The 17761-nt window shown below is 40.0% G+C and overlaps 1 protein-coding gene across 1 annotated transcript in view; it reads right to left on the bottom strand.

Annotated features, from left to right (window-relative positions):
• LOC126191504 (calcium and integrin-binding protein 1-like) overlaps positions 1-17761 on the bottom strand; it is a 45158-nt gene that overhangs the window by 11601 nt on the left and 15796 nt on the right. Inside the window, exons 2-4 of the mRNA XM_049932394.1 lie at positions 11358-11392; positions 10816-11063; positions 5361-5559 (exon numbers count right to left, since the gene is read on the bottom strand). Of these exons, the coding sequence (XP_049788351.1) occupies positions 5361-5559; positions 10816-11063; positions 11358-11392 (482 nt within the window). The remainder of the gene's footprint in view (positions 1-5360; positions 5560-10815; positions 11064-11357; positions 11393-17761) is intronic.

Genomic DNA, 17761 nt, shown 5'->3' with positions numbered 1-17761 from the left:
GAGGAACAGGGATGGTAATGCAGCCTGGAGAAGAAAGGAAAGGAGACTGCAATAGCTCGGTGCCCCGTGCGCGCCACACACGTACCCACAAAATGACTGTGGCCCCCCTGGGGGAGAAGAAGAAAGGACAGGATATAGCTGGAAGATACAATTTAAGAGCTCACGTAATGCTACGTCCCTCTCATGGTGGTAGTAAAATAGATGTTGCAAACGGCGAATTCTAAATTATCTGACCAAAAAAGTAAAGCACCCAGAAGACACGATCAGATGTCATTGTAACTTTGTACAGTATACACCACTGGAGAGCATGTACGTGATCAGAGTTACAGTTCTCTGTAACACGTAGAACAGCTACCAGAATGCATTAGCGTTTCTGTGTTTAGTGTTCTTATCAGGCCTGGCAGAATATTTAAGGGACATGAACAGTGTTAGATGTTGAATGATCACCGTGGAAGACACGGAGGTACTGTACTCATGTGAGACAGCGGTATCAGAACCTGATAAAGAGTTTGAAAGAGGCTACTGTGGATCTCCATTTGACCAACTAGTTCTATCATGTAACATCCAGATTTGTGGGGCATTCAGATGTAACAGTGGTCCAGTTTTGGAATGCATGAGAATGTGATGGTAGGCATACTCGTTAACTTTCTGGTCAATCATGTCTGACCATCACAAAGGAGGATCACACCTAGCACATCGTAACCCCATCTCATCTGTGCCTGTCATTCTACAGCAAGTAACAGACTCCCTGCAACATTTTGTGTCATCCCACACCATTAGTCAGAGATAAGGAGCTCCTGGATTAAGGTATTACTGTCCCACGCATAGGCTTTCGTGAACAACACAAAACAAACTGCTGCATTTTGTTGTGCCATGTCTGGGAAGCATCAACTCCTGATCAATGGTGTCACACTGTGTTGAGTGATAAATCGTGGTTCTCACTATCATGGGTGACAATCAGCAAGCTCGAAGGTAACCTGGGGAGAGGTCAGGCAAGTTACTTTTGGTGTTATGGTGTGGAAAGTGATCAGGTATGACTTTAGGTCACGATTGGTTGTGATTGAAGGAACTGATGATGACAACAGTACATCATTGACATCCTGCATCCTCATGTATAACTTCCCTTGCAACACTATCATGGTGCCTGTGGCTGCATCCAGGCCATTCTGATAAGTGAGCTCATACTGCCAAGTTCTTTGTACTGGGGTGAATTTTTCCTTCTTTTCTGCTGCTGTTTATTTTGTAAGATTTGTGGTGGGTCTTATACCAGCACTAGTGGGAACTTGCATCCCTGGCTGATATAACATGGCAATATTTTGCCAACCCCAATACAACTCCAGATGATACTAGTATTACCTTTATCCTATCTTCTCGGAGTCCGGATCCTTCCTGCCACCTCCCTATCGATTCAACTATGGTGAAGATCCCTGGAATGCTTCAGAAAGTTCTCGCTATTGCACTACTAAATAAATAGCCACACTTCTCATAAATGGGTATATTTTGACCAACATTTTCATTATTACTTTTCACAACACAACAATTGCTATGGTAACACCACTCTCTTGAGTACATTCAAATGTCTGTACAAGCATACTGTAGGACCTGAGATAAAAACAAGAAAATCAACTACCACTCTTAAATTGTTCATTATGCCCATGTTGGTGCATCGTTTACTCCATGGCTCTTGGATTCAGGCACTTGCTGCACCATGGCACAAATGACTCCCGGATGACTAGTGGTTGTAATACCATTTTTACTGGTCCCCTTCTCACCAGCTCCACCACTGCTCCACATTCACTGCTTATGAGAAAGGAAAACACACAGTTTTCCTTTCCCATTGCATTTATCATTCAATTTACTCACGAGCACCTCTTTGTGACAGCTTTCCAATGGTGTGTTGGGATATTTTTATAAACATCCCGAAACACTACAGTATATCTGAGTTGGTTTTTCGATCACTGGAATAATCATTGCAATAACATCACATACCCTATCAATTAGTAAAGTTTCATTTTACTTTTTTCTCCCCTTCTGGATGCTTCACTTTTTTTAATCAGGCAGTATATATTTGTTCATCTCATTACCACCAGTGCTCCACTGGTCATGAAGATCAGCATACACACCGTCATACTCTTTCACAGTTAATTCCGTTCTTATGTGGCTCAATGATGTTGTAAACATAAAGTACAATTTTCTGCATTCTGCAAAGTGCAACATCTTTTGTTTCTGAATACTTAAACCAAGTTACCAATGTTTGCACCACAATGAAAACTGATCAAGATCTGACTAGATATTTGTGCAACTTTTTTCAGGCTTGGGTTAGCAAATTTAAAAAGCAGACTGGATAAGCTGAAGTTAGATATAGTAAAAATTAGTAAAGTTTGGGGGCAGGATGAAAAACACTTCAGGTCAGGCAAGTACAGGGCTATCAATATAAACTCAAATAGGGGTAACACAGGAGTATGTCTAATAATGGATACAAAAATAGGAATGCACGTAAGCCATTACGACCAGCACAGTGAATTCATTGTCACAGCCAAGATGGACATACAGTCAACACCCACAAAAGTAGTGCAAGTTAATATGCCAGTAGATCCACAGATAATGAAGAGATTGAAGAACTGTGTGATGAGGTAATAGAAGTTATTCAGATAGTTAAGGAAGAGGAAAATTTAACTATGATGGGGAGCTGGAATTATATAGTAGGAAAAGGAAGACAAATAAAAGTAGTAGGTGAATATGGACTGGGGAACAGGAATGAAAGAGGAAGTCATCTGGTAGAATTTTGCATGGGTCATAATTTTATTATCACTAATACTTGATTTAAGAAACACAAATGAAGGTTGAATACATGGAAGAGGCCAGGGGATACCAGAAGGTTTCAGGTCAATTCTGGTACCAGGTTTTAAACTATACAACATTTGCAGGGGGCAGGTATGGACTGACCACAGTAGATTAAAACTGAAGAATCTGAGGAAATTAAAGAGACAGGGCCTGGACAAGTTGAAAGAAATGGGGTCGTTGAGAGTTTCAAAGTGCACATTAAACAATAGTTGAACACAATAGAGGAAAGGAATAGAGAAGAAGATGAATGGATAGTTTTGAGACTTGGAATAATGAAGGCAGCAAAGGATCAAACAGATAGAAAAGGTTAGCAGAAATCCTTGGATATCACAGGGCTTAAATGAGTATCACGAGCTTAGATGGAAAACTAGTACCATGCAAAGAGGGGAAAGCTGCAAGATGGAAGGAGTATATAGGAGGGGAGGGCTACGCAAGCGACATGAACTTGAAGGCAATATAATAGAAATGGAAGAGAAAAAAGATTAGGTAGGAGATACGATACTGTGAGAAAATCTGACACAGCACTGAAAAATCTGAGTTGAAACAAGGCACCTGGAGTAGATGACATTCTGTCAGAACTACTAATAGCACTGTGAGAGTCAGTTACAACAAAACTATTCATCTGGTGTGCAAAATGTATGAGGCAAGCAAAATACCTTCAGACTTCAAGAAGAATGTAATAATTCAAATCCCAGTTTGTAATAATTCACATCCCAAAGAAAGCAGGTGCTGACTGATGTGAATATTACCGAACTAAAAGTTTAGTAAGTCACAGTTGCAAAATTCTAACGAATTATTTACAGGAGAATGATAAAACTGGTAGAAGCCAATCTTGGGGAAGATTAGTTTGGATTTTGGAGAAGGAACATGTGAGGCAATACTGACCCTAATTCTTCTCTTTGAAGATAGGTTGAAGGTAAATCTGTGTCTATAGCATTTGTAGATCTCAAGAAAGCTTATGACAATGTCGATGGAATATACACTGAAATTCTGAAGGCATCCGCAGTAAAATACAGGGATCAAAAGGCTATTTATAACTGAAACCAAATGGCACTTGTAAGAGTTGAGGAGCATGGAAGGGAAGCAGTGGTTGAGAAGGGAGTGAAACAGGGTTGTAGTCTATCCCCAGTGTTAAGCGGTTACCGGAATGGACAGTTGTCTAATTAAATCAGGTGATGCTGAGGGAATCGGATTAGGAAATGAGGCACTTTAAGTAGTATAATCAGGGAGAAAGGAAATATGTAGCACAACTTGACTCAGAGAAGGGATTAGTTGACAAGACACTCTCAGACATAAATGTATCTTTTTTTTTGAGGGAGAGGACTGTGTGTGTGTGTGGGGGGGGGGGGGGGGGGGGATATGGGGTGGGGGGAGGGTATACAACATTAACATCTCGTGTCCCAACAGACTTCCCTGAGGCATGCCAGAAGTCACTTTTGCCTCGGTTGACGATCTTCCATCCAATAACATGCTGCATCCTCCCTACCAAGAAATTCTCAGCCAGTCACAAATTTTGGATGCTATGCATGATTGTCTTTTAATTACTAACCACCTACGTGTTACTGAATCAAATGATTTTCGGAACTCAAGAAGTACTGCATCTACCTGACAGATCTTACCCCTGGCTTTCAGGATGTCATGAGAAAAAGGAAAGTTGGGTTTTGAGCGACTTACTGGCTTTCAGGATGTAGTGAGAAAAGTAAAAGTTGGGTTTCGTATGACTGATGTTCGTGGAATTCTGTTTGAGATAAAATCTACAAAAGATTAATGGCAAAGATATTGAAAGTTAGTTTTGTGGATGACTTCTGACACCTTTCTTGTGGACAGTTGTTAACTTTGCTTTCTTTTAACTACTGGGCAAATATTTTTGTAAGGACTTCAAAGAGATCCTTTTCCAGAAGAAACAGACAGAGTATTCGGTGTGGATTCGGATGCATTTCCTTTTTCGGTAACAACATGCTTGCAAAATTCCCCACCCGTCCTGTTTTACAAATTTTTTACCTTTCATATTTACTAGCAAAGAAATTTTTAAAACTTCCCAAAGCTGGATTGGGTTTTGCAATGCTACAATTATCACTGTTCAAGCAACTGTTTTAAGTTTTTGCGTTATTCATCCCCTACATTTGTCATATATTATGACAAAAGTTTTATATAAATCATTATTTCAATATTATATTAAAATCTCTCGGGGTGCCACAGTTGAACAAAACTTCCTGCCCTTCACACATAACTGTATTAACACAAAGTCTGAATATCTACACAATTTTGTTCACATGTCTTCTGGGAACCATTGACAGCACTGTGTGAACTTCAAAGTTTACTAAACATTATACCTACTCCAAGGATACAATGAATAAATTACAATGATACAAGCTGTAATAATATTATTCTACATGGCATGGACCACGTCTACAATATCTCAAATGAAAAACATCCCCTCCACGTCCCCAAATGACACAGATCCTCCTATGCCCATCACTGAAACCAATAATCAAGCAAGTGAATATGTAACTTACTTGGCAAAATCAGATGATTTTGATATGATGTGCTCAAATTCTGCAAATGACAATGCACCATCATCATCCAAGTCAGCTTCTTCTAGGATATTTTGTATAAGGTGCTGCATATCCTGTTCACTTAGCCGTTGTGGCCCTGTCAAACGTTCCACAACCTTTCTCAGATCTGATACTCCCAACATATCATCACCATCGAAATCTGAAAAAAAGATTAAAAATCGAGAATGCTAAATCTCTGCACACTAAAAGAACAGTTACCATACACAGCCATTCAAAGATTAGGAGCAAAACAGACTGTCTTTATAATTTGTGCACCTGCAGAAGCTTTTAACTGTGAAGTAATTATTATGTATAGACCTGTAGTCGTTGAAAATGTTCCACTTTCACTGATGGACCATCAACGGAATGCAGCTTTACATGAGAATTCATGACATGCAATGAACTGGAGAGGAAGGGGGACAGTTGACAAATTTCTAGTAAAAGTAAAAGAATACAACAATTATGACAAGCATGTGGACATAGAAATCGAAGACAAAGCTCCACTAGAGGCAGAACAACTTGCATAAGCAATCGGGATTCATATGCCCAACATGATGATCTGCAGTTCACTCAAACTGTGAAGCCTGGTGGATAACAGAATAATGTATAATACTGAATATCACACACACACACACACACACACACACACACACACACACACTCAACTACCATTAGTGTCACAGTTGTATTAAACTCTTAAGCAGAAGTGAACCACAAAAGAAGGGTTATTATCAATAATCACTTGCAGACTACTACCCATCCTTAAATTTTTGTGTCCATTTTGTATCTTAGACAGAGGTATATCCATAAGCAAATTATTTAAATTATTTCTTTATCTTGTTTTGTGAGCATGCCTATCATAGTTCAACTGAAGCCAATTTACTGCTTGCTATGAACAAAATTATTAAGTAAATTAATAGGCTGTAATGTGTGTGAATTTGACATTATAAGGAGTTCATAGCAATATGTTTGTGTACCAATTTCACACAATATTTTTATTGCTTATTTTCTAACAACAAAACATTTAACTGTCCTCAACTACATTCGCTCAGAAGATTATCCCAGGCAATAGCAGAGAGTGAGAATGCTAGCAATTTTGTCTGTTAGTCAAACTAAGTACAGATTTTTTTGCAAATAAGAGTTACTTCGATTTTTTATCTGCTCATAAATGAGTTCATTCCATATTAATTAGTTCGTCCAGCAGGAAATATTAGATATGAAGTACCAGCTGAGCTCAAGTTCATTTGTTAAGTAACCTTTGAGATGCATGGAAGAACAATTTATCTGCCACAAAATTGTGGACCAAATGTGGAAGTACGTGGAAAATTGTAACATACATGGTCCACCAATAGAAGACTATTTAGTGTATACAGTCAATGGGGTGGAGATTAATGGTATAATGGTTTTGCCTGTGTTGCAGTCTTTCAGCACACATTATTTGAGTCGTAGGGAAACAGAACGAAACAGTAAACATATCTGAACAATACTGCATGTGACTGGAACTTTGGGAGATGAGGAAACAGTCACAGTTAGCAGAAGGCGATGTTGGAGTAGACCATTATGAAAAAGACATGGTTACAATGTGTAATGTGTGATTTGAGAGGATGCTTGAATGACCTGACATACCAAATCTACTCCCCCAATACGAAAAATAATGCTGTGTTTGGTGAATGTGAACTCATGTCAACTCTGATGAACTTCTGAAAAGTGCAGCAGTGTCCTAAGCTATGTCCCCATGTGAGGGCATCACATCCTGTGTAGACATTACACATGCCACCAGCAGTGGGACACTGCTCACATTAAGTGTCACACACAGTATCTTTTTAGCTGGAAAGCTAAAAACCCATAGGGCATTCACAGTTCCTGGAGGAGGGTTTGGGTAACTGTCTTGCAGAGTCTTCTCTAGTTGAGGCCAAAGATGCTTTGTGGGATTCAGATTAGGTGACTTTGGAAGCCATGGAAGGCACTGAATAATATTTTCCCTCCTTTGAAACCAGCTCTGAATCCTAATGCTCGTGTGTGATGGGTGATTATCATGTTGGTAAGTGAGACGTCATTCAGGGTACCAAAGTCGAGGTCCGTGGATGATTACATTTTCAAGAAAATGTTCATAGCATGCTGAACTGAACTTGCCTTGGTTACTCTCTAAGGTTTCTGCACCCATGTAAGACATCCAGCCCGAACATTTCACACTTGTGTGTCCACTTCTAGCGCGTGTGGCCACGAAGCATGCGTAATATCGTTGCCCATCTGTGTGGTAAACAAGAGCAAAACCTCTGCTCGTGGGCTCAGCTTTAACAAGCGTACTGCTGTTATCAGCAACCTAATGTAGTGGTAAGGTCATGCACAATTAATGGATAAGAAGAAATGAGTTGGGGGCCCATGCTCATCACTCACACGATCACAAAATAGTTTAGGAGCTCTCGTGAGAGTAGGAATTGTGCTGTGGGTGGCACTAAAATGCATCTGTATCTTGATTTATTAGGTAGTGGTCTAATTTAATCAGGAATCTCTACTAGTTTTTCTCTACTATCCATATTCAAGCTGCACCGTAAGTAATCACCATCTGGCTTGATAGCCATTCCCCAGTGTCCTGGTGCCCCAAAAAGGGCAGGCATCTACTCCACAGCAGGCATGGATAGTTGACAGCTTGGGCATCCACACTGTTATATTGTACTGTCAACAGTCTACAATTTAGAGAACACTTCACAACACCACAAGTCCGGACTTATTTTGTGTAAGAATTTCTTCTGTATTATCAATGTTTGAATGAAGTTTCCTGGATCTGCACTGGAAGCAACCAATGAGTTGTCTCGATTCAAGAACCCAGACAAGGCAGCTAGTCACCATAAACCTGAAGGCATTTTCGTGCAGCTTGTTACAGCAACCCTACAACAACCACTCACACAAGTATGGTTGTTTTCTGCTTTTAGGACGATATTAGGATTGAACATCTCCAAGAGTTGGGGAAGTCATCTGACCTCCAAATTTGGTTCAACACAACAGAACGGATTAACATTGCATTTCCCTGAGGTACTGCAACATGGTGTAACAGACCTTATTGTGAACCAGTGCCATAAGCCATTCATCGTGCTATATCTAACCCACACATTGCAAAGGGGTAACTAAGTTTTTTTGCAGGAACGAAAGTTCCACCTGCCCTTCGTGCAGCAACTTTGTGATGACAGAAGGCTGTTTCATGACTGGCTATAGTGGTCACTTTTGTGAAATGTTCTGCATTACATGAGCAATGTCTGCTGGGCATGTGTCATGAATTACATCTCTAACTGCAAACCTCTTCTGAAAATACTCTTGATTGTCTTCTAACAAAGATGCACTCTGTGAAATGATTTACCATGTTCAGGAATCTGTGACATTATCTATTCTTGCTCTTGCTTATAATTTGGCAGTATCTGCATATCAGTGTCTGATAGGCTCTGCAGTAGGTCAGAATTTGGACCTTCACAGAGCTGCATGTCAACTACTGTTCATAAAGGACACTCCTCACTCAACCAGTGGACTGTTAGTCTTAATGTGTGGTGTGAAGACTTTGGAAATGGATGCTATAATGGTTTAATGGAACATATTTATCAAAATGTGATCATCCATTCATGGACACCATCACAATGTTCACATATAGTCCACTGGCTGTACACGGTATAGTTAGTCTGGCTAATTCACATATAGTCCACTGGCTGTACACGGTATAGTTAGTCTGGCTAAGCAATCATTTCCATTGCTTTTTTGAGGCACTGCTCGATCTGCTATACAGGAAAATTGTTACCAGATTGTAAATTTATGACTACATCCCACTGAGCAGTGTCTGCAAGGGCTGGAGAGCATATCACGAGACCAATGGTGTTGAACGTTCCGTTCCAGCAGCAGTGCTGAAGTACTTGGTAAAGCCATGTTTGGAAGACAAAGCTTTTGCCTGCATAAGACACTGCAGCTCTATTCAGGGGCACGTGGTATTACAACCCCCAAACAGGAAGAGTTGAGGAAGAGAGATCTGGTAAGGTTTCTGAGAATGTTGCTTGGGTCTCATTAGTGGGTACGTATAAGAAGCATATGGTTATCTCATGTAACAATTGCATGGTTATGCTTAAAGTTTGCATACTGGTGCCAACAGGAAGAGGAGAAGAATGGTGTTCATACTTGACAAAAATGCCTACAACACCATAGTCCGAACCACAATGAGGTCTTCTGTGGAAGCTACAGCTCCTAACAAGAGTTTCTTAGTAAGAAGAGCACTTGGGACTCACCTGTGTCAAGGACTTCTTCCAAATAAGTCCTAAATCCATTTAGGTATCACTGGAGTAGGGAAGTTATGCTACTGCTGAATTTTTGCTTAGTTCTTTGTACAGAAACTGCTTGTACTGACTGATTTACAGTTGCATTTACAGCTGCAGGTATTCGTATCATCACCATTTGCTAGTTTATATGTAGATGAATACTGTTTGAGAATGTGTTTCTGGTCACAAAACTCAACACTGACAAAAACTGGAGCAGAAAACAGAATATCATGACTTAAAAAAAATGAAAGAAAGAAAGAAATCTACACATTCTACATTATCTGCTCTATACATGTTGACATTCATTACGTCCCTTCCTGGCATGGGAGTTTATCACAGTAGAAAAGCATCTCATGGAACTGGAGACAATGTTATACTTTAAGACAAAACAATTCAGGTTTTATGCACTCTGGTAAAACAGCTGAGTTGAAGTTCAGAATAAGAAGGGTTGAGCTGCCACTACTCAATGCGCATGAGATCTGTAAGTGTAGATTGCACGTTCTTGTTATTAAATGTCCCAACTGCCAATCATCTTTTTGTTTTATTCACACATTCAGTTACAAGTCACTCCCACATGTAGAAAGTGTTTATGCCAAGGACAGCCACAGTATTATAATAAGCACTTGAGAATGACATAAATGTTCGAAAACCAGTTATGTGAATAAAACTACAAAGTAATTAGCAACTGGAGTTTGATGTCAATAAGCTTTATATGCCACTGACTGTTTATGAATGGACTTCAAATTTCAGATCTGAGTTTTTTCAGCGATTCCTACACTCAAGTCATCCCTTGCAAAATTTTATATATGTGAAGGATGCTTCACTTTTTCACATGTCACTTATTCTTTCTTCTGTCAAAATGGGAAACTGTTTTGAAAAACCTCACATGGATGCATGCAGTCACTGTCATTAATTCAATGATTCAGGTCACAGTTTCAATCATATGGTCACAAGTCCCACATCCGTGTTTTCACATATGTGAATTTCTCTGCAGAACTACTACATTAATAACAGTAGTCTTAAGCATAAATTGAAGCACACTAATCTGTGTTGCTATCTGACATGCTACATTTCTATAAATGATGTATTAGAGGCAAGTTACACTTAAGAGAAAAATCACTTACCAAATATGCGAAAGGCATGCTCTGCCTTTACAGCCTTTGGAGCTTCATCGCTAAATACAGACATCATATCAAGAAAATCCTCAAAAGTACAATCACCATCATGACTTGAACTAAATATTCGACAAATTCTATCACCAAATGGATTAACTCTCAACTCTGGATACTGCAAAATTTTACTCATTGGTAACTTTGCATTCTTATTATGGCCAACTTTCTCTGGAGCAAGGGATTTAAATTTCTGATGAGCACTGCAAATAAAAAACAATAATGACAAAGATGCATGTTATTAACACCTGAAGTAAAATTTTAGCTTAATGCAATGAGAATTTCAATAACGGTAAGGAATTATGGAACTTGAGAAGGTAGATGCGTAGGTGTGTGTGCGAGAGAGAGAGAGAGAGAGAGAGAGAGAGAGAGAGAGAGAGAGAGAGAGAGAGAGAGAGAGAGATTATTTTCCATCACTGCTTCTGATCTGAGAAGCAATCGGTAGAGGGAACTGATGTTTAACCATAAACATTATTTAAAAATATGGCTGTACTTACTACAAAACCTCCTTCTTTGTGAAGTATGTCAGATCCTGCAACAAAAATAATTCTAAAGGTAAAAAAAAGATACAGAAAATGCTTTGTGTGTATTGTGCCTTTTCTAAGATTTTTTTAACCAACAAGCAACTATAAAATTAATTAAAACCTACCGTAATAGAGAACAAGGTGATTTGACAGAAATTTTATTTAGCAAGCCAGTTTAATAAATTAGTACAAACTAAGAAACAAACATTTGAGTCATTTAGACTATGATAAACTGCTTGTATGGGATGAAGAAAGGCAAAAAAAGTAAGTTTGTCCAGTAACAGCCCCCAACACATGAGAATTTTAAGATGTCAAAGACAAACAGCAAAAACATTTGCTAAAAAAAAAAGGTGTGTGTTAAGCATTCCTAAAAAGCAGCAAAGGACATACAGGTATTTCATTCATTCCATGCCAAGTGGTTCCCAATCTACACTCCTGGAAATTGAAATAAGAACACCGTGAATTCATTGACCCAGGAAGGGGAAACTTTATTGACACATTCCTGGGGTCAGATACATCACATATTCACACTGACAGAACCACAGGCACATAGACACAGGCAACAGAGCATGCACAATGTCGGCACTATTACAGTGTATATCCACCTTTTGCAGCAATGCAGGCTGCTATTCTCCCATGGAGACGATCGTAGAGATGCTGGATGTAGTCCTGTGGAACGGCTTGCCATGCCATTTCCACCTGGCGCCTCAGTTGGACCAGCGTTCGTGCTGGACGTGCAGACCGCGTGAGACAACGCTTCATCCAGTCCCAAACATGCTCAATGGGGGACAGATCCGGAGATCTTGCTGGCCAGGGTAGTTGACTTACACCTTCTAGAGCATGTTGGGTGGCACGGGATACATGCGGACGTGCATTGTCCTGTTGGAACAGCAATTTCCCTTGCCGGTCTAGGAATGGTAGAACGATGGGTTCGATGATGGTTTGGATGTACCGTGCACTATTCAGTGTCCCCTCGATGATCACCAGTGGTGTACGGCCAGTGTAGGAGATCGCTCCCCACACCATGATGCCGGGTGTTGGCCCTGTGTGCCTCGGTCGTATGCAGTCCTGATTGTGGCGCTCACCTGCACGGCGCCAAACACGCATACGACCATCATTGGCACCAAGGCAGAAGCGACTCTCATCGCTGAAGACGACACGTCTCCATTTGTCCCTCCATTCACGCCTGTCGCGACACCACTGGAGGCGGGCTGCACGATGTTGGGGCGTGAGCGGAAGACGGCCTAACGGTGTGCGGGACCGTAGCCCAGCTTCATGGAGACGGTTGCGAATGGTCCTCGCCGATACCCCAGGAGCAACAGTGTCCCTAATTTGCTGGGAAGTGGCGGTGCGGTCCCCTACGGCACTGCGTAGGATCCTACGGTCTTGGCGTGCATCCGTGCGTTGCTGCGGTCCGGTCCCAGGTCGACGGGCACGTGCACCTTCCGCCGACCACTGGCGACAACATCGATGTACTGTGGAGACCTCAACGCCCCACGTGTTGAGCAATTCGGTGGTACGTCCACCCGGCCTCCCGCATGCCCACTATACGCCCTCACTCAAAGTCCGTCAACTGCACATACGGTTCACATCCACGCTGTCGCGGCATGCTACCAGTGTTAAAGACTGCGATGGAGCTCCGTATGCCACGGCAAACTGGCTGACACTGACGGCGGCGGTGCACAAATGCTGCGCAGCTAGCGCCATTCGACGGCCAACACCGCGGTTCCTGGTGTGTCCGCTGTGCCGTGCGTGTGATCATTGCTTGTACAGCCCTCTCGCAGTGTCCGGAGCAAGTATGGTGGGTCTGACACACTGGTGTCAATGTGTTCTTTTTTCCATTTCCAGGAGTGTATTACTTCACATACCATTCATAATTGGTGTGTAGTTACCTATGCACATTACAGGTAATTCCATAAATCCTCAGCTCACAATATTAAATATTTGGAATCGAGCAGCCCCTTAAATCATGGTTGTTGAAATTTTGTGATGAGGATGCAAGTGTTTTTGTTATTTCTTTGAATGCATAACCTACATGCCTGCAAGTTGGGACACTAGTTCAATGGTTTGCATGTATAAGCTACACAAGTTTAGAGTTTTGATATAGTATTCGCTTGACTTTACTTTGAGTAAAGTCAAGAAATTTCATGTAACGAAACATGTTCAAAGCTCAGGTTGAATTATTTCTTGACATAACTGTTATAGTAAGTTATGCTTTTAGAAATTTGTTCTCTATTAGTTTGTCAGATATGTAAAATTTACCTTTCTGAGTGGATGATTCTTGGGATAACTGGAGGCAAATTTTTCTCCAGAAATGGTTTTTCTTGATATTTAGGCAATTTTAAACACTTTATATCTTAGAGAGGCCACTTCTAATACAGTTCAGTCGACATTAGCTTTATCAGCAAAGAGCCTTAATTTCATTCTGGTACATTTCAAGTATTTCCAAAATTATGTAATGTACATTCACACAAAATTTCATAAATGGGTAAATACAACAGTTTGTTGACTGATTGTAAAATACATTTTGCTGGCAGCATAATCCCTTAATATCATTCTGAGCTCTTATCCAAACTTACAACGAAACTGCACTTCAAGTCATAATGAAAAAAATTCATATTTTGACACTGGCATCCAACAGCTGGCCTTCCAGAAAGACAGCTACAGTGTTAGAGGTTTCTCAGATAATTGTGAGAAAGTCAGAAATCAAAAACTGAGATCTGTATTTGGCTACACTAGGAAAAACGTCTGAGCAAGGTTTTGCCTCTACTGCAAAAAACTGTGTGAGCTTTTCAGTATGGGGAATTTAACAGGCTTTATCCAGGGGTGAAAGACTGATGTATGAATGTTAAAATTGATGGGATAAAACTAAAAGTGAATACTAAACAATTTAAAAGAGACATTTATTGCTTATTAGAATTAGTTTGGCCCTGAAATTAGATTTTACAAATTCTGAGACCTCAGATCTACATGGTGTGCAGTGGCAGGATTACCCAATGTGCACACTGGGCGAGTTTGTGCCATTCATCAAAATGTGAAATTAATGCTTAGTAGTAGCACTTTCCAAAGAGATTACACATTTTAATGGACCTGATCAGAAAGAAGAAGAGACAATGAGTACAGTCAGTAAGTGCGAACCGATTGTACACCATAAGAGTGTATTTTTCACTGAGAAGTATTTTATTGAGATGGTGCATCACGGATAAATAGCTGATTACATAGTGGAATTGTCCACAAAAATGTATTGACTTTAAAATTCATTATCTCATTTCAATAAAATTACATGTGATATCGTAAAATTCTGATAGAAAATGTGAAGCATGGCAAAGAAATAGCTCTGTTAACACTCCACTGAAAATTATTTAACCGATTAGAATTGTGTGTATTGTTTCTGTTGGGAACAGAAGCACACTGCTGTGCAATTCCACAGCGATTTATTTTCTTGAAAATGAACAAATACAGTGCAAAAGTATCTGCAGTATAAGTGACAGCCTAAGGAACAACACAGTACTGAATAGCAGAAAATTATGTACTTTTGTGTTGGATCTGCTACCCAGTACAATTTTAAAAACTATCGAGGAACAGTCAAACAACTGGTTTCAAGAACCAAACCAGCTTACACCACCCAAATGAATAACATAATTCAATTTGTAGGTGTTTTGTCAGCAAAATATAACAAAAATTAAATTATTTTCCATTGACAATGCCCAATGAGAATCATAATGATAAGCTAATAAGAAACACATTTTTCTGCATTCAAACAATGGAAAATCCAAGATGGAATGTAACAATATTATGAAAAGAAAAGTTGCTACTAACCATATAGCAGAGATGCTGAAGTCGCAGATAGACAGAACAAAAAGACTGTCACAAATAAGCTTTTGGCCATTAGGGCCTTTCTCAATAGAAACCATTGTGGTTTCAGTTGCCTGAGACTGCAGTTGTGTGTGTGGGCTGCATTTGCATAAGAGAGAGAGAGAGAGAGAGAGTTCATAATATTTTTCTGCATTCACAATTTCTGGAACAAAGTTAAACATTTTATAGCAAGCAGATGGGGACTTAACATTTCTGCCCAACAATAAAGAAAAATATTCCAGGAAATTATCCTTAACAGACAGTTCAGAAATCTATCAATGACAAATTTGTAGCTGGTAAATTGTTTTTATCTCTTCATGAAGAGAATTAAGTCAACTATCCTTCCAATAATGATTCCAAATGCAGACTGGATTAAAAGACAAACAGAGAGGTCTATATGTCAAAGTTATCATGATAGTGGCTGAATGTATCTCTGAGCACATATGGTACATAGTTGCTTACATAAGAAAATTTACTGTTATTTGCATATCATGCATCTAAACTCAGCAGATATAAACAAACATATACCACTTCTATTCCATGTGGCTCTTTTTTGTGTCATCAGTCTTCTGAATGGTAGGATGGTGTCCTACCACAACTCCCTCTACCCTGCCAATTTCTTCGCTCCTCAATTTGTGGAAGGCATTCCACTACTTGTTTCCCCCTACTGTTTTTATAATCCTCAGCTTCATCTACTATCACCAAAGTTATTAACTGATGTCTTAGCATGTCCTATCATCTTTTCCATTTTTCTTGTCAGTATTCTCCATATACTTCCTTCCTTGCCAATTCTGCAGAGAACCTTCTCATTCTTGTCTTACCAATCCACCTTTTTTTACAATCTTTCATAGCACCACATCTCAAATGCTTCAGTTCTCTTCTTCCACAGATTCTCCACTGCCCACAACTAACTTTGAAACACTGCTGTAGTCCAAACAACCGTACAAAGAAACTTCTTCCACGAATTAGGGCTGATGGTTGGTACTAGTAGACTTCTTTTGGACAGGAATGCCCTGTTTGCCTGTGCTTGCCTGCTTTATTGCTTCTAATGCAACAGAATTCCTTCATCTACTTTGTGGTCTCCAACTTTGATATTAATTTTATCCCTAATCTCATTTCTGCTACTCCTCATTTTTGCTTTCTTCAGTTTACTTTCAATCCTTATTCTGTGCTGATGAGACTGTTTCATTCAAACGATATTTTAATTTCTCTTTACTTTCAGTGAGGATACCAATGTCATTAGCAAATCGTGTCACTGATACCCTTTCACCCTAAATTTTAAACCCAAACCTGAACATTTATTTTATTTCTGTCATTGCTTTCTTCAATATATAGATTGAATAGCAGGGGCAGAAGGCAGCGTCTCTAGAATGAAATTTTCACTCTACAGCGGAGTGTGCGCCGACATGAAACTTCCTGGCAGATTAAAACTGTGTGCCGGACCGAGAGCTGCCGAGAGAGTTTGGAAGGTAGGAGACGAGGTACTGGCAGAATTAAAGCTGTGAGGACGGGGCGTGAGTTGTGCTTGGGTAGCTCAGTCGGTTGAGCACTTGCCCGCGAAAGGCAAAGGTCCCAAGTTCGAGTCTCGGTCCGGCACACAGTTTTAATCTGCCAGGAAGTTTCATGACAGCATCCCTGTTTTACACCCTTTTTAACCTGACAACTTCCTTCTTGGTCTTTCATTCTTACTATTCCCTCTTGGTTCTTGTACATACTGTGTAATATTTGTTGGTCAATTTGGGGGAGGGGACAAAACAGCAGTCACCGGTCCCATCACATTAGGGAAGGAAGTCAGCTGTGCTCTTTCAAAGGAACCATCCCGGCATTTGCCTGAAGTGATTTACCGAAATCATGGAAAACCTAAATCAGGATGGCCAGACACAGGTTTGGACCGTTATCCTTCCGAATATGAGTCCGCTGTGCTAGGGCAGCTTGCTCGGTGTGTAATATTTGTCTTTCCCCACACTTTGACTCATTTTTCTGAAAGTTTTGAACATTTTATACTACTCCACATTGTTAAATGCTTTTTTAGGTTGAAAAATCCATGGAATGTGCAGTGATTTGTCTTCCATTATCAAACACAGTTTGAAAACTGTACTTCTCGCACCCTTCCTTCCCTCCAAGCTGGTTGTCAACTAACATACTCTTGATTTTTTTCCCCATTCTTCTGTAGACTATTCTTGTCGGCAACATGGATGTATGAGCTATTAAGCTAATTTTTCCATAGTCCCTACATTTAGATGCCATTACTATCTTTGGGATTGTACAGATGATATTTTTTTGAAAGTCTTAAGTTGTGTACAAAGTTTCATATATTCTGTACACCAACTTGAACAGTCATCTGATTTCCACAGCACAGAATGATCTTGTATATTTCAAGGGAATATTATTCATGCCTTCTGCTTTATGTGACTGTGAGACTTCCAAACAGATGTTATACTCTGACTACTCCTGGATCCCCTTTTTCTTTTGAACAGACTCCCATTTCTTTTTCTAAAATGTTATCAGATCATTCCTCCATC

The sequence above is a fragment of the Schistocerca cancellata genome, chromosome 6, assembly GCF_023864275.1.
Source record: "Schistocerca cancellata isolate TAMUIC-IGC-003103 chromosome 6, iqSchCanc2.1, whole genome shotgun sequence".
In the NCBI taxonomy this organism is placed as follows: domain Eukaryota; kingdom Metazoa; phylum Arthropoda; class Insecta; order Orthoptera; family Acrididae; genus Schistocerca; species Schistocerca cancellata.
Note: the sequence above shows the minus strand (reverse complement) of the source record. Positions and strands in the feature narration are given on the sequence as shown.